The sequence below is a fragment of the Aedes albopictus genome, chromosome 3 (assembly GCF_035046485.1).
Source record: "Aedes albopictus strain Foshan chromosome 3, AalbF5, whole genome shotgun sequence".
NCBI lineage: Eukaryota > Metazoa > Arthropoda > Insecta > Diptera > Culicidae > Aedes > Aedes albopictus.
This window is the reverse complement of record NC_085138.1, coordinates 163625620-163648718: the sequence shown is the minus strand read 5'-3', so window position 1 is coordinate 163648718 and position 23099 is coordinate 163625620. Positions and strand designations below refer to the sequence as shown.

At 41.3% G+C, this 23099-nt stretch overlaps 1 protein-coding gene across 1 annotated transcript in view; it reads right to left on the bottom strand.

Annotated features, from left to right (window-relative positions):
* Positions 1 to 1730, bottom strand: part of LOC109422663 (uncharacterized) — a 33488-nt gene extending 31758 nt beyond the window's left edge. The window contains exons 1-2 of the mRNA XM_062857572.1: positions 1293 to 1730; positions 945 to 1224 (exon numbers count right to left, since the gene is read on the bottom strand). Of these exons, the coding sequence (XP_062713556.1) occupies positions 945 to 1224; positions 1293 to 1562 (550 nt within the window). The 5' untranslated portion in view covers positions 1563 to 1730. The remainder of the gene's footprint in view (positions 1 to 944; positions 1225 to 1292) is intronic.
* Positions 1731 to 23099: the final 21369 nt, after the last annotated feature.

The window sequence follows — 23099 nt, the reverse complement described above, 5'->3', positions numbered from 1 at the left end:
TATGGGGGCGCCGGTGAGTCGCTGGCCTTTCATAAGTAGATGTCATATCATCACATCCTTTCCTATCCTCGTAACGGAGAAGATGGGCGTGGCTGGCAATGGAAGTTTTCATGTCTTTTTTACTTTAACCTCTGATTGGATAGCTGTTCCTTCACAAATAGCATTCCATAAGCAATTAGAATAGCAGTATTAAAGGCTTAACATGTCAACTTCCAGTATGCAATCTACGAATTACTCCGTTACCACGCAACGCAACGCAACGCAAAAATCATTTGAAGATGCTAAATGCATCTTTCCTCGTAAATCTGGTTCGTGGACCGCTGTGCAATGGTTTGGTCAACCAGGTTCAATAGTCCATTTTGCGGGCCGATTTTATGAATGAATTTTGACAGGAGGTAGCGCCCAATAGCCCGTGAAAAGCAATATCATCATCAACATTGTTGTCACTTCGTAAAATGGCTCATTGAATAATTGTTTTCATTCGAAATCTAAAGATTTATGTATGGGTGTTTCAAGCTACATTATTCAACATAAAGCACGCGGGCAATGAACGAATTTCAAAAGATGGTCGGCTTATCGCAAGTGTGGTGGATTAATCGATAAAGCGAAAACAAAAACTGAAATTTTCAATATAAGTATGATGAACTTTATCACCATACAAAGTAATAATATACAAGCGCTGATAAGTATGTATGCTAGGACTATTCTGGTGCAACCCTAGATCCAATGGAATGCCGCTAGCCAGCTGGATATTGCTTCATAGGACTAAGCCCTAATAGTCACGGGCCACTCGGTTAGCTGGAGTTTAGCAGCTATGTCCTGAGTTCCAAATGTCCTGACACAGAAATTGAAACTTCATAAGAATGAAAATATTTTTACACATGCTTCAGTTTACAACAAAACCTGCAATGACGAAGACCACCACAAAACACCCAAAGACCTACCGCATATCACATCCAGAGCGCACAGTGTAACCTCAGGAAAAACATCAAAGTCCTCCCCACTGAGCGCCTTAGACTTCAACTGACTAACGAAGATATTGCTCTGTTGGTCGAAAATTTCCACAAACTGTTCCAAAATCTTAAAATGGAACGTTGGAGTGATGATCTTCCTCCTGGAATGCCACTTCCTTCCGGTACTCGTAAGCAAACCATTTCCCAGCCACGGCCGAATGAAGTCGTACTGAACCGATTTGTCCAGCAACTTCTGACTGCTGAGAATCGCCTGTAATGGTATACAACATCTCACCATGATCAACTGAATTACGCACTTGAAACCCATCCTCCACAAACCTCGACCAATTTGGCGTCACTAATAGGAAAGATCAAATCCGGCCCAATCCACAGCCGGTAGAACTTTCCGCACTCCTTGTTGCTTTTCTCCACCTCAAGCAAAAATTCCGACGGGGACTTTGTCCCATATTGGATCGAGTTCCCCAAGATGGGATACCCCTTGGGACCGCCAATCTTCGCCGCGTAGTGCAACCGATTCGCAAACAGCTGATAAACGTACACGGCTAAGCCGACCGAAGCTGCCACCACCGACACGAGCAAGATAAGCATTTTTTTCGGATTATTTCTTCTGGTGCGCGCGCGATTCAAACACTTCTGCTCAAAATTGACAACACCGGGGAAGCTTGAGTCCCGATTCTATCAAGGCCTGGGCCGTACTAACATTGTTTGTGCTGGGTGAAGCGAATTTTAGCGCAACTGCTGAATCATTTCGGGAGGTTTATTATCTCTGGGGAAAGAATTAACGTGCTATCAATAAATACGGCCGAAGACGGTGTAATGAGAGACCAGTAATTAGTATGTAGTCCGAAAGTACCGAATCATCGTTTGTTGCGAAAAAAAAGCAGTACGAACCTTTGACATGTTAACATTACAACGCATACTTATGTAGTAGAATATGAATAGAACAAAGACGAATCGAACATAGAAAGGGAATTATACAAAAATAACTTCTTTATTAAAACATCATAATAAAAACATACCCTTACTTACTTTCAGTCCTGAGCACCCTGTAGAGGGCTGAATTAAAAGATCTCCATCCTGGGCGATTGCCAGTCATTGCATCGCCTTGAACTGCGGACAGGTCAAATTTTTGTCAACTTGCTTGATTTCGTTGTTGAGGCTGCGCCGCTATGAGCCTCTGGATCTGCCTCTGCTGCATGTACTGCTGGGTTCCTATCTAACGCTTGTTTGCAGAATTCGTTACCGCCCCTGCGTAGAATGTTGTCGACCCCCCACTACTCTCTTTCCTGAATTTCTGTCGCTATCGGCTTTTGATAACATAGACGATGGAGCTCCACGTTGGAGATCCAATTGTGAGGCCACCATGCATGAATTATATACCGCAGGCATCTATTGATGAAGACTTGCAGCCGTTGAGTGTTCTCCACTGATACACACCAGATTTCACTGGCGTACAGCAGCACAGATTTCACGTTCGCGTTGACAATTCATTTTTTTTATTGCGTCGACTGATCTGATTATTTTCCCATACATTTCTAAAACTCGCAGCCCTCGTTTTCTTCGCCATTTGACTACCAAGATATTGTAGCTTTCAACATTCTCCACTGCTTGCCCAGCTACCGTGCAGCTGGAATGGTTGAACGTGTTTACATCCAACGATTTGGCCTTGTTGACGTTGATGGTTGGACCTGTCGACGAGGAGGGATCGGCAAGATCATCGAATCGAGCTTACTCCGCATATAAGAGCTCTGTTGAGCTAGTAGAGCAACGTCATCAGCCACTTCGAAGTCATTTAGGTGCTCCATGGTAATGGGTGGTCACAGCAACCCACGATTTGGTTCACGACCAATCGCACCTACCCAAGGATGGAAATCTAGTGATCATGATCAGATTTCGAATGTGTCGCGGTCGAACGGCATCGTGCGATCATAGCAACAACGATAACATTTCGTCGTCAAGCATCATAACAAACTTCGGTCCGAGAAGAATTATTCGCTCGGCATGTGCGGGAGTGATGCGATTGTTATCATGGAGTCGAAATGATAAATTAGTGATTTCATTCACTTTTTGAGCATTCTTGGTGATTCTACTTCCAGATATGCTCATGAACGTATCATTTCGAATCATGAATGCGGCTTACGGGTGCATAAGTGGCAAACAATGTGATGAATAAAATTTATCATGACTTGTAACATGATCCGATAACGGGTCATCACGCGATAAAGCGTGCATCAGATGCTTTAATTGTTCTGTGATACGAGCACGGTGTGAGGCGTCGGCATCATGCCACTGCAAGAACAAGGCTATCTTGGATTATTCGTATCCTGTATCGTTTATCGCTTGAAGTGATTTTCTGCCACCCTTGCACCTACCAGGATCTCGTCGATTATGATGAGGAACATTAGCGGTGATAGGATGTGTGCTTGCCTCACTCCAGCAACGACCCGGATGGGATTTGTCAAGACACCGTTGTGTAGTACTCTACACAAAAATGCCATGTACTGTGTAATGAGGTCAATGATTTTTGACGTAAACTACGTCTATGGGGAAGGTACGGTACTGTACCACGGCACCGGGTGTAAAATGAAAATCTAAATTTTGCGACCGTCACGAAATTATGAAAGATTTTGCACGCTAATAACTCAGCCATTTATTGACCGATTTTTAAAATTTTGCCCGCAAACAATCGCAAAACTATGTCCCTTTCATGTCAAATAGAGAAAACTATTGATTTTCAACAGCAAACTATTGAAAATTGCGGAAAAGTGAACCTATGTTTTAATTTTATCCAGCCAATCACGAGCGAGCACATTTTTTGGGTTTTCTCGCTTGGTATATAAGTTATTGTCTTCTTCTCATCTTCCATCATTCTTCCGCGACAGCTCGAGGGGAACGCATCGGAGGACTGCTAGCCAGTTTCTCCGCTTGCTTCTCCCTTCAGTATGCTTTGGCTAGCCGAGCGGGGTGGTCGTCGGCTGTTGCCACTTGCCTTGCCAGCAGGCTTGGCATTGATCACCGTCAGTGCTCACTATCAAAGTGACCTGAGCATGTGTTCGTTTTCACTACCACACAATCGCAATAGGCTGATCAAATCGCCGTACAACGTAGTCAAGATGAAAAAACAAATTGTTTGTCGGTTGCGTTGTTACCTCGGGGACTTCAACAGTCACGATTATGTTTTGTGTGACGTTCGATTTTCTTCGCCTATTGAATCGATGGTCATGACGGTCGCGACAGTACAGCAGCAGTGTGTGGTGCTTATTCGATTAGATATATAGTTCAAACAAAATATTTGGAAATGCATTTTAAATAAGTGTGATAATAAATGTCATTAAACATTGTTTAATAAACAAGTATAAAAAGTACACATTTACATAGTGATGAGGTCGGCTCATTTGCATGAATTACAGGTTAATAGCGCAGTATCATCACGTTCGAGTCCATATCCTCCCGGTCATGAAGACCGGAATATTATGGCCCCGGACGATCCGGCCCCAAGCCATAAATTAGGTAGTCACATTACGCCTCTATGGAGGGAGAGGGGGTTTATTCCCGAGTGTATAACAAGCTACATTATTGGCTATGTAAACATTTTTGACTAACGAAAGATTCCTAATTTAGTATCCCGTACTAAAAAATGCCCCCTACTATTTAAAGTTCCACATTAGAAACCCTACGATGCAAAAAGATGTTTGTGTTTCAGCACGAGTCGTTTCCGGAAAACCTCATTAGCTATACAACTCGTATTAAATATATTTTTTTTGCATCTTGTTGCATAAATAAATATTTCCTAGGCTATTTCAGGCAATATAATCAATTTTGATTGAATATGTCGTTTCACTTCACATTTTTATTGTTTTATAAGATATCGATTTCAGACCACTAACGTGCAAACGATGTTACATCCACAAAGAATGTTGTCTCTACGCTCCACCACAGGATCAATAGCTTGAATTATCATCAATGATTTACTCTGTTTTATATTCCCCTTCCTTGGCGTCCGAGCCTTTAATTCTGTCCTGGTAGTTTTCACTGCAAGTACCAATCCGCAAAATTTGAACATTTAAAATTATGCTAATTATAAATCATACCAACTCTACAAATGGTATAAAATCAAACCTAAGATTTCAAGACGGGCAGTTTCAATCATTGACGGTCAAACGAGCGATGGTCTAGACGGGTGATGGTTGAATACCGAAAAAAGTCGTTATGGTTACCTATGGTATCTAGGTCGTGTCGATGTGCTTTGGGTAGGTGATGCATGGTTGCTACCATCGCTTTCATTGGCGACGCAATACATGGGCAAAACCCTAGCATGCTTGTGAACTTCATGACTAATGCCAAGCCTGCTTGCCAGTCGTCGTCGCGTCGCCGTGCGCGGTACCAGTGGGGCCGCCAACCAGACCGGATCAGCTCTGCGAAAACTTTCTTCATTCTGGCTTCATTGGGCGTCCGGGCAGCGCAAGCCAAGGCGCAAGCCTACATTGGAATTAACACAATTATGGAACGCGCTTGCAGTAATACTGCAAGTAAATTAAAACAGCCCTTGAAAGGGCTACGAAAATGTCCCACGGGAGTGAACCGAATAATTTTCTCAGGAGGAAAGCCTCCTTCAGTATGTTCTGCCTAGGCGTGCGCGGTGGTCGTCGGCTGGCTGATGCTAGTCGTCATGGCAACGCCGTGCGCGGCACCAGTGGGGCCGCCAACCGGTTCACACCGGATCGGATCTCTGGTAAAATTTTCTTCATCGAGCGTCCGGGCAGCACAAGCCAACATCGGAATTAACATAATCATGAAACGCGCTTGCAGTAATACTGCAAATAAATTAAAACAGCCATTGTAAGGGCTACGAAAATGTCCCACGGGAGTGATCCGAATAATTTTCTCAGGAGGAAAGCCCGGGACACATAAGTTTCAATCACTATGAGCGCTGTGTGAAAATTGAACTGCGCTTTGTCGCAACAATGAAATATTCAATTCAAAATTTAATGTGGGAACGCATCGGAGGACAGCTAGCTAGTTTCTCCGTTTGCTTTTCCCTTCAGTATGCTTTGGCAAGCCAAGCGCGGTGGTTGTCGGTCGGTGGTTGCACCTTCGCATCGTCGTCGTGCGCAGTGCTACTGGAGCCACCACCAACCGGTTCACACTGGTGCACGGCAAAACTGACACGACACGACAGCAGCGAGGGCTGTCCCGTAACCTTGCCCGTAACGCAAAGCAAACGCTGCCATTCTGGATTTGGTTGTCATAACTACCGGATTTCACCTCATGTACGCAATAATTGAACAATTATTGTTCAGCCTACAGATTCAAACAGCCCTTCTAAGGGCTTTGGAAATGTTTTCCACAAGAGAGAACCGAATAATTTTCCTAGACAGACGCCGGGTCACAAACACACAATTATTCATACCTCGAGGGGAACGCATCGGAAGACTGCTAGCCAGTTTCTCCGTTTGCTTCTCCCTTCAGTATGCTTTGGCTAGCCGGGCGCGGTGGTCGTCGGCTGTTGCTAGTCGTCTTCGCATCGCTGTACGCTGTACCAGTGGGGCTGCTAACCAGTTCACACCGGATCAGATCTCTGGTGCGGCAGGAGCGGAAACTTTCTTCATTCTGGCTTCATCGGTCGTCCGGGCAGCTTTGCACAAGCCAACAAAATTACACAGCTGGATCACGCTTGCAGTAAAACAGCCCTTGTAAGGGCAACGAAAATGTCCCACAGGACCAGGAGTGAAAGAATAATTTTCTTAGGAGGAAAGCCCAGGACACAAGTGTCAATCACTATGAGCGCTGTGTGAAAATTGAATAGCGCTCCGTCGCAACCATGAGATATTCAATACAAATTTGTTTAAACTGTGCTAGTTGTTTGGCAATTTCGAAAACATTTTCTTCTTTTCAGATTATGAAGAAAATTTCATTTTGATGAAATGTATTGCTTAGTGTATTTCAATGTGTGTAAGTCTTTGCAAAATTCGTAAATCTTTACAATTTTGCCTAAATATTTGCATGATTTATCGAAATTATACAAATATTCAATGAGATAATTATTCGAAAGCATTTGGTGTTTTGTCGTATATGAGCTCAATTTTCTGTAAAATTGGTTCGAACAGTTCTTTAGAGGGCCAACAATTTTCTGAAAGAGGTTACGATGAATTTTCCGAGAAAGTTGCTTTTGGAACCTACTACATCAAAAGCATTCTGTGGAAATCAAACCGCATCTTGTCGCAAAAAAGGCAACATTTCTCTAGTGCGCCCTTTGCACTATTGCATTCCTTTTCATCATAACAAGTGTTTGAAAATTGAGACTATCAAACCAATTATTCTTACAAAGCCTATCATTGTCGCTGTTCTGACATTTGCTGGCAGAACAACGAAATTATTGATGACATATGCAATATTTTTAACAAATTCTCGTTCAAACAGCCCTTTTGAGAGCAGTTTTAAGAAAGAGTAAAAGGAAGTTTTTCTGACAAAGTGACGCTGGTCACATAAGTGTCAAAACCGCCGAATTTCGAAAACTACTCCTAAACTAAATGCAATAGCTTGTCCTATCATCTGGTCGTGTCACCGAATCTGGCGAGTACGTTTTCTTCTTGTGTGTACAGTATATAGCTATAAATGAATTTCTTCAAACTTTGTTATAAATATTTCCAACACAAATCCCCCGAATCCACCAAAATCTTGTAGAATTTACATTGTTAAAATTAACGGTTTTCAAAACCATTAGCCACTACAAATTCTATTATGTATTGATCCAAAGAAATTGCATAGTAGTCCTTTGTCGTTCATAACAAACTGCTTTACGTAGTTTACGTCATGCGGTTGTGTCTTGTACACACCCCTCTGATTTTTTAGAAACACCCTTGCGCCTAAGGGGCCCCACATGTTTTCATGATTGAGACGGTCGAAAGGTTTTTCGTAATCAATGAATACCAGGTAGAGAGTCTCTTGAAATTCCTCGATTTGCTCCAAGATAATACGGAGCGTGACAATATGGTCCACACAGGATCATCCGGCACGGAATCCTGCCTGCTGTCGCCGTAGAGTTGCGTCAATCTTCTCCTGTATTCAGTTAAGGATCACTTTGCAAAGGACTTTGAGAACGATGCACAGCAACATGATACTCTGCAATTACCGCATACAGTCAGGTCACCCTTTTCGGACACCTTTACTACACCTTATGCGTTGCAGTCGACCGGAAATGTCGCGGTTTCCCATATGTTGCAGAATAATTGATGCAGCAGTTGTGCAGATACTACGGGGTCAGCTTTGAGCATCTCAGCTGATATGCGATTGACCTCTGGGGCCCTGTTCAATTTCATGCTATGGATGGCTGTTTCTATCTTCTGCAATGATAGAACTTCGGTGTTGACACTGGTAATGCGTCGAACCCTTTGCGGGTCATGATGAGTGGTGTTGGTGGCGTTTCCAAAGTCGACACTTGAAAAGGGTTTCTAAAGTGCTCGAACCAGCGTTTCAGCTGCCCAGCCGAGTCGGTCAAAAGCTGTCCAGATGTGTCTTTCACGGGCATCTTAGCATTCATTTTATTCCCACTAAGGTGACGTAAGACATGGTTGAATATACAAATGTCGCCGGTGTTTGCGGCTTTCTCGCCTTCGTCGGCTAGGGAGTCCGCTCACGCTCGTTTGTCCCGCTTACATTAGCGCTTTACTTGCTTCTTGAGAACCGAGTAGCGCTGACGGGCTACATATTTGGCTCCTCGTGTTTTCGCTCGCTCTATCGCGGCTTTGGCGTTCCTTCGTTCCTCTATCTTCCTTCAGGTATCATCTGAGGGGCCCAGAATCAAAGGGGTGTAAGTGACCATTTTGTCGATTTTGAGCTAAGCATATCATAAAATTCTTCAGATTTCAAGCTTTCAGGAACTTTTTTAAGATTGTTTCTACGATGATTGGAAAAATTACAATAACTCAGAGAAAATTAGGTTGATTTTGAAGCTCCATACATTTTGTATGGGATGAAAAATTGGTCAAAAACTTTAAACCTCATTTACTCGAAAGTGAGTTTTTGTCACTTACACCCCTTTGCTTCTAACCCCCTCATCTGTGATCCACTGTTTTTTCTGGGTGCGAGGCTTACCCAAATTATGCTCGCCAGTGGCGATGAAGGCTTTCTTGATGGCCCTACATTGATCTTCAACGCATCCACCTTCCGGAATATCCGCAACACAGTTCCCTAGCCCCTCGACGAAGGACCTTTTCACCGTAGCTTCTTCCAGTCGGTATGTGTTGAACCGGTGTTCGATTTTCTCCTCCTGTCGATGGGGTCTCGCAATACGTAGCCGAATCTCGCCGATTATGAGATGATGGTCGGACGTAATGTCGGCGCTACTTTTGTTTCGCACATCAAGAAGGCTCCGTCTCCATTTTCGGCTGATGCAGATTTGGTCGATTTGATTTTCTGTGACGCCATCAGGGGAAACCCAAGTCACTTAGTGCACTGGCCGATGAGGAAAGAGCGATCCCCCAATCACCATGTCATTGTTGCCACAAAACTCTGCAAGCAGCTCTCCGTTTTCGCTCATTTCTCCGAGACCATGGCGTCCTATGACGTGCTCATAGTCCGAGTTGTCGGAACCAAACTTCGTGTTGAAGTCGCACATGATATCACCTTTTGGAAAATTATCCACGAAAGCATTCAGCTGACTGTAAAAGTTCTTTTTGTCTTGCAATTCGGCAGCATCCGTTGGCGCATAACATTGGATCATCGTAAGCTTTCGAACCCGTGCACGGCCGTGTTCTGAATTTGGCTACAATTATCCTCTCATTACTAGATTCCTACTTCATGAGCGCAGCGTGGGCGTGAGCGCTGAGCAGGACCCGACGCCAATATGTATTCTCCAAAGCTCGGCCAACGGACTTTGCTCAATCTGTTACTACCTTTGACGCCCACGCGTCTGTGGCATGGACGTCCGTACGCACTAGGCTAGCTCACCTCTCAATTGCCTCTCAGGGTCGGCACACGTGCTTGAAGATACTCACCGTAACAGACCTAAACGTTCTCAACCCGAAAATCTTTCTTTCGGTATATGCACAAAATCTAAGATCTAGGCCGTCAGCCAAGAGAAAAAAGGACGGCCCGTAATAGAGGTGGCTGAGCAGCAGCTTGGCAAAATCATCGACTTTGCGTCTGCTAAGTCGAATATAAGCAAGGACCTGAAAACGGCCTTGTATCGACTTTCTTTCCTCGCGATTCCTACTGCTGCAGCGATTCCTACTGCTGAACCGGTGAAGGAGAAAGTGCCAAAGTTTACCCAAACGGAGGCCTTTTCCTTCGCAGGTAGTCCGAGTAAAGTGGCGGATGCGAATGCTCGTGACAAGCGTGTCAAGCACTCGCAGAAGCGGACGAGGCGGGCGTCAGGTGAGGAGCTATCTAGTGGTGCCCGCAAAGCCAGGCGTATTATTACTCCGAAGTTCGGCAAAAATGCTGGAAAGTCGGACCCCAGCCAGGGTTCCCGTAAAGCTAGGAAAGGTGGGCCTGAAAAGGCTGGCCCGTCCCGGAACGATGAGAACAAGGGGTTCCGACCGTTGGTGGGCCCTAAGCAGCCGCAAAGTAGGGCGAACCAAGGGTCCTCCTTGGACTAAAGTAGTGCGGAAGAAGAGGAAGACGAATCCACCGGTAGAAGTGCAGGACGCCAAGCCAAGGCGCAGGAGGGTACGTGCCAAACGCGAGAAAGTCGACGAGCACGTCATAATGACGGAACAGTCCAAGTACTCGGACGTCTTGAATGCGATGCGAAGCGACGCCAAGCTTGAGGGTCTGGGAGGCGATGTACGCAGTTTTAGACGTACTCGTATGGGCGAAATGATCCTGGAGCTGAAGTGCGAGGAGGATCACAAGGGCGTCGCCTTCAAGAAGCTGGCAGAAGAGGTCCTTGGTGAGGGAGTAGAGGTGAGGGCTCTCACATATGAGGCGACTCTGAAGGTCAAAGACATAGAGGAGATTACAGAAGTGGAAGAGCTCCTCACGGCACTGCGGCAACAGTGCGATGTGCAGGTGGCCGCCGCAGCCGTTTGGCTACGGAAGGGGCCAGCAGGGACACAGATAGCTTTGGTTCAGCTACAGTGACCCCACACCGATGAATCACCTTAGTTTTGTACACTATTTATGAATCACCATGTTGATCAAATGAGTGATCCATAAACTGTGGTCATTTTTGCCGATTCATAAATTGTGGGGTCACTGTACCTGTGGCGGACGTCAAGAAGTCCGTTAAAGTAGGTCGAATAAAAGTGGACTGGCGGGTATGTCACCTGGCATTCCACGAGCCACCAGAGGATTGATTCCTTTAGGTGTCTGTAACTGTAGTAGGCTGAGATCACAATTGTTATTATAGTAGGCTAATCTAGGAATCAGGAAATAAACGTCATTGCGAATATAGTAAACAACCGAACTACACGCTCTTCTACATTGGTGACGAGAATAAAAGCTCATTTTCCGCGATTAGCATATTTGTCTTAAAAAAAAGTGCGTTGTATTTTAAAACAGCAGAACTGTTGAGAAGTGAAGTGCATGTAAAGTGTTTAGAAGTGATCATAAAGCAGGACTGTTGAAAGAGTGTATTCATTACAAAGACAAGGAAATTGCGTCGTCGATGAAGGCTCTGTGGTAATATTGTGAGATTTGTCTTTTGGATGGTAAACGCCTGCAGAAAAAACTAACTGTGACAAGAGATCTTGTTCAAACAGAAAATTATACAGTAAGAAGGAAGATAAAGAATGATCTAAAAAGCCAACAGAAAAGGAAAAATAAGGAGGTATTGACCAAAGGTGGGAGGTAAGAAAAGCCATATTCGCGTATGAGGAATTCCCATGGGAATTTCTGTGAGAAATGTTACAAGATTAAATTTGCTCATTGAAAAAAAAAAAAATCAGTGTACTGATGTAATTTATCACGAGAGCTTGGTTGAGACGTTGTTCTGATAATTTGTTGTTTGATGTTGACAGAAACAGTTGCTTAGCAGCGGGACGGTAAATGGTATAGCTGCTTTGTTAATTAGATTAACATTTGAAATAAATTTCAGATATATGAAACAAACCTATTTTAAAATGTTCGTTAACTTGTAATAGAACGATCTTGATACAATATGGACATAAATTTGAATATTATATCGGTTTTACCATTGTATAATTATCTCAATTATTTGTTATTACCTGTGTTAGAATAGATTATTCTACAATCAAAAAGCCTTCCACCAAATGATATTTTGAATTTTTATCATTGATTGAGCAATTTTCTATCTTCTTAAATAACGTTGACGTGACTGCAAAATAATTGATACTAGTTTGTAAATTTGCAATTTGTTAATTGTTTGTTCGCAGTAAACATCAACTTTAAGTCTCCATTTCATCTGTATCTTAAATATAACTTAACATAGTTTTATCTAAAAAAAACATAAATTTGTGTAGAACAACGTGATTTTATATATTTGTATCTCTTTATCTATTGTCGAAAATAGGAATATCGTGATTTCTAATATTTGGATATTTTCTCAAATTATGTCCGGATAAGCATAGTTGTACTGTCCTAATAAGTCAAAGTATTGTAAAAATTTATATTGTAAAGTTTCAATGGACACCCCTTTAAAATATAAGGATAAAAAAATAACTTATTGATTTTATACACATCCAAAAACATATTTGAACCTAATTTATAATTGATTTTTATGTTAAATTAGGGAGGACAGCATGCATAGTTTCTGACATAGTGAAAAAAAAAAAACGAATCAACAACTACATACGAGAGGTTTGTTGTTTTTTTTAATTTGAGCTGCTTTATAATGCGTTCTTACATAAAAAAATATCTAAATTGTGGATATTTGTGTTTGTAGCGATATCTTTACAATATACGAATTGATTAAAGACAAAACTTCACGAATAGCATCAATATTAGATAACTGATTTGTTTATCGATTTTACTTAACATAGTAGCGTTCTGAAATTGAAAAAAAAAAAAATACATTCGAACAAAACAAAAATGTGTATTAGATACACAGTTATTAGAATAAATTATATGTATAACTAGCTGTCCCCGGCAAACTTTGTCTTGCCTACTGTGTTTTTTGACGTTTCAAGTCCCTAGTCAAGCCCAAGTCCCCGTACAAAATGTATGAAAACCCGATTTTCAAAAACTCTAAATTTTCCCATATGTTATGCCTCATAAACCTTCCTTGCCAGAGATGTCCATATCCTCAGTGTGGGAAAGAGAAATAGAAAATACACCACTCACGCTGTGCATCTGAACAGGAGCCCTTCTCTTATATGTGGATCCACCACTGCGAATCGGATGCGCGCAAGCTTGGTGGGTAGAAATAAATCTCTTAGCTCCCTGAGCACTAGGCCACACAACAGTGCGGCGAGAGAGATTTCAAATTCTCTTCGGTGAAAGTGTAAAAAATCACCCGGGTGCGCGCTCCAGTGAGGTTTTTGCGCCAGAGTGCGCGCTGCGGTGAAACGCCGGAGAGTTCTCGCCCCGGTGACACCATGGTGATAATTCGGTGACTGCTGGGTGAAAACACGGGAGAGCGCCGGAGAGCGATGCGCGCGAAAGAGTGAGCCACACTCGATCCAAGGCGGACGAGCAAGAGCACGCACTAGCGCTTGGTCTACCTACCACCCAAAACAAGAGAAACTGGCTTCTTGGTGTGGTGAAAAATGTTCCTATCCCCAGTGTGGTCGATAAACTGACGCCGCAGTGAATCGCTACGGTGAAATGCCATCTCTGTGGGTGACAACAGAACAACAGAACAAAACTTAGACGACCCAAATCGGACCACCCGTTCGCAAGTTATGCGCGGTCCCACGTATGCCACTGCATTTTTATATATATAGATGGTTCATTATCTCATCACCATCATTAGGTTATTAAAAGGTAAGCAAGATATTCACCTATTCAATGTTACAAACTGGAGGTCGTTTATCATTAATTATCGGTTTTCGTCACGCGAAACTTAAAATGTCGTGAAAGATCGTAACGTATCGTCAACGTATCAGAAAAAAAAAGTTTGGAGTGAAAATTAACATGCATAAATATATCAGAACTTAAAAACATACATGAGATTTACTGGCAGAGAAGAGATTTATCAGATAAAAGAGGTTTAAAATAAACGACAAAGGAGTCCTAGAAAATCGCAATGCAAGATAAAAAAAATCTCTAAGCGCGTGGTGCACAATCTTTACGGTATTCGATTCAATTGGAACAAACCTGAGGCACATTGGGTAGATTGTCAGGTTACACGTGGGAGTGAGTGAAAATTGAATGTGTGTTTCAATTTTAGCAATTAAGACTATTTTTTTGTTAACGAACTAATACTTTACAAGAGAAAAAAGTAGTATTGTAATCTAAAAAAAAAGTTTCATGTAAAAGATCAAATTTTTCGATCCATTAGCAGGAACACAAAAGCATGAACTAAACGTTCAGGTTCAACGACAGACGACAGAAAAAAAAAAAACAGACACACTCGCTGAATTTACGTAGATTCACTGAAATTCAAATGCATAAAAAAACGTAGGAAGTTCAAAGAATGCTCGTTTCCGTATAAAGTGGATGAAATCATTCTTGTCTATTTGGAAAGCGAAACAAAAACATGGAATGCAGGGGAATAAAAATCCTAGTCCATTCCTAGAAAGAAACGTAGGGACCTCTCAAGGAGTTCTAGTCCGTTTCTGTATCCAAATATATAGGATAAAGTTATCCTAGTCTATTTGGAGTTCAAAGAAAAATTATGGAGAGTAGGGGATTACGAATCCTAGCCCATTCCTATCATGAAACGTAGGGAACTTTTAGAAGATTCTAGTCCTTATCTGTTACCAAATATAGGGGATAAAGTTATCCTAGTCTATTTGGAGTTCAAAACTAAAAAAAAGCGAAAGTAAAGACCAAAATGAAGGAGTCCAGCTCAGTTCATTTGGCACAATATTTAGTATGTGGTTTATAAACCTGTAAATAATATATTCTGAAGTTAATTGTAGCCAATACCCCAGAAAAATAAATTGAACAATTGACGAAACTATCAAGATCGAAGCTGAAGCTGGGGCTCAAAGGAGGATCGTAACATAAAACATAAAATTTCCCAATGACTCTGGTAAGACTATTCCACTGAATGAAGAAAAAGAACAAGGTAAACGTATGTGAAAATGGCCAAGTAAACGCCACTTACTTGAAGATATCAAATGGTTTATAAATCCTTATTTTATATTTCTTTGTAGATTGCCAAAACTATGTCAAGTTGTCAGAAAACGCTTGGGAAGGCCTGACGATTGGTGGCAGTGACCCTTGGACGAAATCCTGTATAATAATACATAAGTTCAACAGAGCTTAAATCAAGAATTCTCGAATGTTGTTAAATTCATGATATGGTATATTAAATACAATAGTGCTATTTTTTTGAAGAAAGGGAGAGATGTAGTAGGCTGAGATCACAATTGTTATTATAGTAGGCTAATCTAGGAATCAGGAAATAAACGTCATTGTGAATATAGTAAACAATATAGTAAACCACACGCTCTTCTACAGTAACCAGGACACAAGTCGTGGGACTGCAAAGGCCCTGACGGGCGCAAACTATGCAGGCGATGCAGCGCTGAAGGCCATAAGGCCCAAAGCTGCACGAGTGCACCCATCTGTATGATCTGTACCGGGAAATCCGTGAACAACAGACAACAACAGCATGAACTGAGGAAGAGTGAAACGATCACCGGGGTGGGTGTTCGCCGCTGCTTAAGTCGCGCTGAAGATCGAGATAATGGCAAGCACAAAAACCTGCTTTGAGAGTCTCTGTCACAGTGCCAATGCGAATCCGTGGGGTGATGCTTACAGGATCGTGATGGCCAAGCCGAGGGGTGTAACGGCTTCTACAGAGCAATCTCCAGAGATGTTGGAAGCAGGGCGCAAAATTTTCGAGTAGACGAGTTGAAGTTCACCGTGCGGCAATTTTCATTCACTTGCCTGCATATTCATATTCAGCTGCTCGATACTCGTTTGTCAACTGAATGAAAGTCAATGAATATTTGTAAACATCTTACAAAGTGTTAAATTTCTGATAAAATATTAACGTTTCGATTACATTTAGCGGTGCTTTACACCGATCTTTTCTCATTTGATTGTTGTGGAGTGTTTTTGGAAGGAATCGTAGCCATAAACGTAGGTAATTATGAAGATGTTTCTCGATCGGCTTCATATTCAATGACTACGAATTGACTGACTGTATGAAGAGGCAGAGCAAAAATGAATTTGTTTGTTTTGAATATTCAGTGCAGAATCATTCAAATACGTGCTGTTTTCAGTCAATGACTATGAAAATTTTGCGCCCTGGTTGGAAGTGATCATCGAGGGGCTTTTTCCGCGTCATGATCCTAATTTTTGGCCTCCTTTCGTACTAACTGCATCTTACGAGTATAGCAAAGTCCCTTAACGTAGGTAAGGTCCCAGGTCCGGACGGATTTCCGAGCCTGGCTTTAAAAGTTGCTATTGCAGAGGCTCCCGAGATCTTCAGGTCTGCTATGCAGACATGCCTGGACGAGGGAGTTTTCCCAGAAGCTTGGAAGAGGCAGAGCCTGGTACTATTGCCAAAGGCGGGGAAACCACCCGGGGACCCGTCGGCATATAAACGAATATGCTTGATAGACACAGCGGGGAAAGTGCTCTAAAAGATCATCCTCAATAGAATGTTGAGGTTCACCGAGAGCACAAATGGTCTTTCGAGTAGCCAGTACGGCTTCCGGAGGGGGAGGTCGACCGTAGACGCTATCTTGTCGGTTACAAAACCCTCCTAGAAAGCACTTGAGCGTAAGAGAAGGGGGATTCACTACTGTGCAATAGTGACTTTGGATGTAAGGAATGCGTTTAATAACGCTAGCTGGTCTGCTATTGCCGATGCGCTTTTGTGTCTGGGAATACCCGGGCACATGAACAAGATTCTCGGAAGTTACTTCCGGAATCTAGTACTAGTTTACGACACAGAGATGGGTCGGAAGTGCTTTCACATAACCTCAGGAGTCCCGCAAGGTTCCATCCTGGGTCCGGTATTATGGAATGTCATGTACGACCATGCGCGTAACTACAGTGAATTTGGCCCCTCAGCTCCAATGTCGTGCTCGCTTACTATACACTACAGCCAGCGTGCATGATATTGAGACTGAGGGGCCAAATGCGCTGTAGTTACGCGCATGTGTACGACGAGGTGTTGAGGTTAGAGTTCCCGGTGGGAGTGGTGATTGTCGGATTTGACGACGACATTACGCTCGAAGTCTACGGTGGAACGATCGAGGAGGTAAAGTTGACTTCCGACCACTCGATCAAGGTTGTGGAGGCGTCGATGCGATCCAGGAAACTGGAGTTGGCTCATCACAAGACTAACGTGACGGTTTGTGAACACCCGTAAGTCTGAGCAGCAGGCCAGGCGGTGATCATTGAAGGCGATTGGACTATCGCGTCGAAGCGCTCTGTCAAGCACTTGGGCGTGATGATCGACGATAAGCTTACCTTCGGTAGCCACGTCGATTATGCCTGTAAAAGAGCCTCTACAGCTATTGCGGCACTGTCCCGGGTGATGTCCAACAGCTCTGCGGTGTTGCTACCATACTTCGGCACTGCGCTAAGTAGTGAATGCTACCGACGGAAGCTGAGGAATTCCACGGAGTCATGTCAGTCGATCCTGAGCGACCATTTCAAAAATATCTGAAACTTTGCACAGTTTTTCAATTTCATATAAATCGCCATTTTTTGATATTAAACCTTCATATTCACTCACGACTAACTTTTCAAAAGGGTGTATGCGAAAATAGTTCTAAAATATTCTAAAAGCTGTACAGCAAAAACGGATTGTTCGATTGTTATAAATTTTTCAGCAAAGTTAGATAACTAAATGATGATTCCTTAGAAAATATACACTGTAAAAAATTTCTTTTTCTACTTTGAAAAAATATGATATTTGTCACAAAAACTCAAATATCTCAAAACCCTATCTTTTTACCAACTTCAATTTTTTAGGGGAAATGGCCCATTATATCAGCTATCTACCATAAAATTTTGGTGATGGTAAACTGATAAACAAAAAAGTTATGACATTTCAAACATTTCACAATTTTTACATTTAGTAACAAAAAAAAATTTTTTTCTGTGTAAATTATTTCGAGAATTATATTTTGATGCTGATTTTATTGTAAAGGCTACCGCCTGAATTAAACAAGTTGTTTTCATGATACTTTAGTTTGATTATTCGTAAATACTATAGTATCTATTTGAAACTTAGACGCGATCCAGTGTTGTGATCAAAAATATTGAGATTGTCATACTTTTTATTGTACGTGACTGGTGAAAAAATCCCTTGATAGTGTTGAAAAGCTGTTGATTATAAGAAAAATGGAATTGAATTTATTTTTAAGACAAAAGCTGTATAATAAAAGTTTTTTTATACGCGTATACGTCTAGTTTATCCGCAAAAAAAATCCCTCTTACACACTTATTTCTGAATTGTCTGTTCGGTACTTTTTTGACGAGATTATAACAGCAGTACGATCTCGGTAGTTTCGGTAATCGATTTTACTGAGGCTCAGTAAAACAACTGTCAAAATCGTATGGAAAAGGTAAACAATGCATTTTTGCTGAACGAGTTCGGTGCTCAGCAGTTTTAATCTCGTCAAAAAATTACCGAACTCGGTAATCAAAATTAAGTGTGTAGAGAACAGACTTTATGATCGGAAGAATGCGAGTAACTTCAACAACAACAAATGCATAAGAGGTACATACCACAGACAAACAGACGAAACGCCTAGAACAATTTTAGTGAAAATTCATCGCCCAGTTCACACTATCACCACCTGGTGGAAATGTTTCACGAAACACTGCGTTGTGCAATATCGTCATCAGAAGGCGCTAGTGTGAAACGTCAAACGCAAAGAAAAACGATGGGCGCTCTTCTTGTTATGAAAGCCACAACCAAGATTCAAAATGATCGTTGAAGGCGTGGTCAATGAAAATTTCGCCAGTGTTACGTTTGTTTGTCTGTATACATACCTGACAATGCTCACGAAAAAAACAAAAAAATACTACCGCTATGAATATTAAAAATTGTATAGTATTTTTTTTCTTCAGCCACCAACACCAAACAAGTAAGTTAAAATTAATAAGTGATTTTGTTTATTATAATCTAACGAACAAGATGAACAGTCGCTTTCTCAAAGGTCTTCAACTCAACGCTCTCTTGTAGACCGTTTGATGAAAAAAAATGTTCAAAAGAGTTACGAAATCTCACCGAAAGCACCATAGATAAACTGAAAGAGACTGGTTATGCCCAAATGTCCACATTGTGTACAAAATTACGCATTTGCACGTCCTGCCGTCTAGAATTTGACAAACGAGCCATCTGTATATCATCGGTAAAGCAGGGCGCAGGAAGTTCGAAAACGACAACAACTGAGAAATTGCCATCATCGACATCTGTTCAAACAATTTAATTACGCCCCTTTTCAAAAATGCCCTGTAATATTCTTCAACATCTATACCCATTTCAATATTTTTAACGTTGCAAAACACGCTTTCAACATTCATCTTGAAGAAGAGGGAAAACACTTGTCCTCAAATGTAACAGCAAATTAATGAATAAACGACTAATGCGCGGAGGGCGTGATAAAATCGGAACATTACGGTACATAGTATATTATATTATATGTATATATAATATATAATAAAAACAACTTGTTTTACTCACGCAAGGCCATTAACAATAAAATCAGCATCAAACTTCAATTTCCGGCCGAAATAATTTACACTAAAAAAAATTATTACTAAATGTGAAAATTGTGAAATGTTTGAATTGTCATAACTTTTTTGTTTATTTTCATGGTAGATTGCTAATACAATGGACCGTTTTCTCTAAAAAATTACGTTGGTAAAAAGATAGGGTTTTGAGATATTTGAGTTTTTGTGACAAAAATGATGTTTTTCAATGATAAAATAGATTTTTTTTCACAGTGTATATTTTCTTAGAAATCACCATTTAGCTATCTAACTTTGCTGAAAAATTCATAACAATCGAACAATCCGTTTTTGCTGTGCATATTTTTGAATATTTTTGAACCATTTTCACATACACCCTTTTGAAAAGTTAGTCGTGGCTCTAAATAAAAATTTGATATCGAAAAATGGCGATTTAGATGGAACTGAAAAACTGTGCAAAGTTTCAGTTCAATAGAAAATCATGAATTAAAAATTTTCCTTAATTTTGATGCTGTTGCTTGGAATCGCTCAGCTGGAAAGTACTTACAGGCTGATGTACCTTAGGGTTGCGAGCGCGTACCGTACCGTGTCACACGACGCTCTTTGCGTCATTACTGGTATGGTGCTATCATTTATTTATTTATTTATTTGACGTCAATCATTCGTAGACCGTTAGTTACATAAGTAAGCTTAGTTGTACATTTTATATTGCACTATTCCATTTAACAATATTTATTATGTTCCGTGGTTTTGAGTATCATAATAGTTATTTATGCAACAAGTTGCAAAATGATGATTTTTTCAGCACGAGTTGTACGTTTATCTAACGAGGCTTGCCGAGTTGGATAAATACGACGAGTGCTGAAAAAATCGAGTTTTGCAACGCGTTGCATACAAAGTTTTTTGTAATTGCAAAACTACCCGTATAGTATAATCTCTCTAGCCACACAAACGTGTATCAGCAGCAACCACGTGCGAGCCTCCATGCGCGACAGGACGTAGTGCATAGTATTTTCTTCGATCAGGTAGGCTGTGATCCTGTGATGGTAGGCCAACTGTCGCAAGTTTTCAAGCTCCCGTCGTCGTCCTGCGGCATCATAAGCAAAAGCAAAAGTAGGTTCAGTTTCTGCTTCTACGCCTGATTGGCAGTTCAAATCAGAATCTGAATCGTTCTGATTTGGATTCGAACTGCTCAGTGCATGTAGAAGCAGAAACTGTATCTACGGAAGTACCGGTACTTAACAAAAAGTGTGTGCTGGCAAAAGTGCCGAAAAGTACTACTTTTCAGCACTCTAAAGAGTGCCGAAAAGTAGTACTTTTCGGCACCTTTGCTTCAGTGAAGAAAAGTAGGCCGTTTTAACATTGTTTCCGCGAGTGAAAAGTAGGGGAAATCGCAACGCAATTACAAAATAGTAGTTTACGCAACAAGGTGCAGAATGACGATTTTTACAGCACGAGTCGTACATTTATCCAACGAGGCTTGCCGAGTTGGATAATTACGACGAGTGCTGTAAAAATCGAGTTCTGCACCGAGATGCGTACAACGTTTTTTGCAAGTTCATAAATTACCGCTTGAGGATAGTTTTTAACAAAACTTTTGCATCAAACTGCACACTGATGATGATAGCAATGTTTAAGAAACTCTGATCATAGCAGGTTATACTGTGCAGTTGTCACAATTTTTCAAAACTGCGTCCAGAAAGCATCAAGAAGTTGATCAAAACTGAAAACAGTGCTGTAATGATCCATTACGCAACGCAAATCAGTGATGTAATGAACCATTACAGCACTGTTAGTTTGGTGTGGGAAAGTAGGCCTTTTCCTGTCAGATTTGCGTGAGGTAAAACAGCCTATTACGATGAGAAATTGCAAAAAAGTATTTTTTCAATTTCGTCCGCGTCATGGTAAGATCAATCCTTTCACAATGTTGATTATAAGTGGACATCATCTGATTTAGTGGACCAAATTTAGCGTAATTACGGTGAAAATCTACAGCAAATAAGTTTCTACTACGCAGTTGGCGAGTTGGAGCATATAAATTTAATTTTGACAATATACTAGACGAATCAATGCGTTGAGTGGCAACATCATTGATAAACGACACCATCGCACACTCTCGGCGCCTTTTCAATGTTTGGAGATTAATTAACAAGCAACGTGATTCATACGATGGCAGAGGCATTGCAGACCAACCTAAGTTACGTAATGCATATAGTAAAAACTGACGTTGAATTGACTCTATACGTTCTTCATATTTTTTAGTATAAGGCGACCAAACAACACAACAGTATTCTAAAATTGAACGTACATAAGAAACATAAAGTGTTTTGAGTGTATAAGGATCTTGAAAATGATAGCTAAAACGTTTTATAAAATTAAGCATGTTGCCTGCTCTATGAGTAATTGCATTATAATGATACACAAATGTTAGTTTGGAGTCTAAAACAATTCCTAGATCTTTTATTTTCTCACAACGTGTAACATATTCGCTTCCTAATACTACTTGAAAACTTGGTGTGTTTTGTTTCCTATGAAAAACTTTTATTTCATTCTGAAAAACTATGTAGTCATCGTCATTATTGATCTCCAAGAATAGCTTCATATCATCAGCGTATATAAGAATCCTCAATTTATTTAAAACAAAAGAAATGTCATTAACATATAAAATAAAAAGAAGAGGACCTAAATGTGAGCCTTGGGGTACTCCCGAAGTAACCTGAATTGGATTAGATTTTTGCTCTTTGAATTTTACTATTTGCTGACGGTCAGTTAAATATGACTTAATCCAGGTAAGGAGACTTATTTCAATCCCCATTTTTTCAAGCTTGTGAATCAACATAGGAATGTCAAGTTTATCGAAGGCTTTACTAAAGTCAGTGTAGAGTGCCTCAACATGATTACCGTTATCCATTACATTCAATGAGTAATTTACAAATTCCAAAAGGTTGGTAGTAGTTGAACAGCATCCTTATCAGTGAGGACATGAAGTGCTTCGAAAAGTGCGGCACAAGAGGCATACGCAGGACTGCCAGGATGGCCTCTATGGTCAAATGGCAGTGCGCGTGGGACAGTTCCACCAAAGGAAGGTGGACCCATAGGTTGATACTGAGGGTAGATAGTTGGATTGATAGGCGCCATGGGGAAGTTACATTCCACCTGACACAGGTCTTTTCAGGTCATGGTTGCTTCCGACAGTATCTACATCGTTTTGGGCATGCGGATTCTCCTGAACGCCGTATGTGTTCTGGTTTAGAGGATATGGCGGAACACGTTTTATTTGTGTGCAGGCGTTTTCACACAATAATGCGTGAACGTATGCTTCCCAAGTAACACACTTGTCACCGAAGAGTCACGGCTGCGCAGTTTTTTGTTGGGCAGAAGTCACTGTGACTT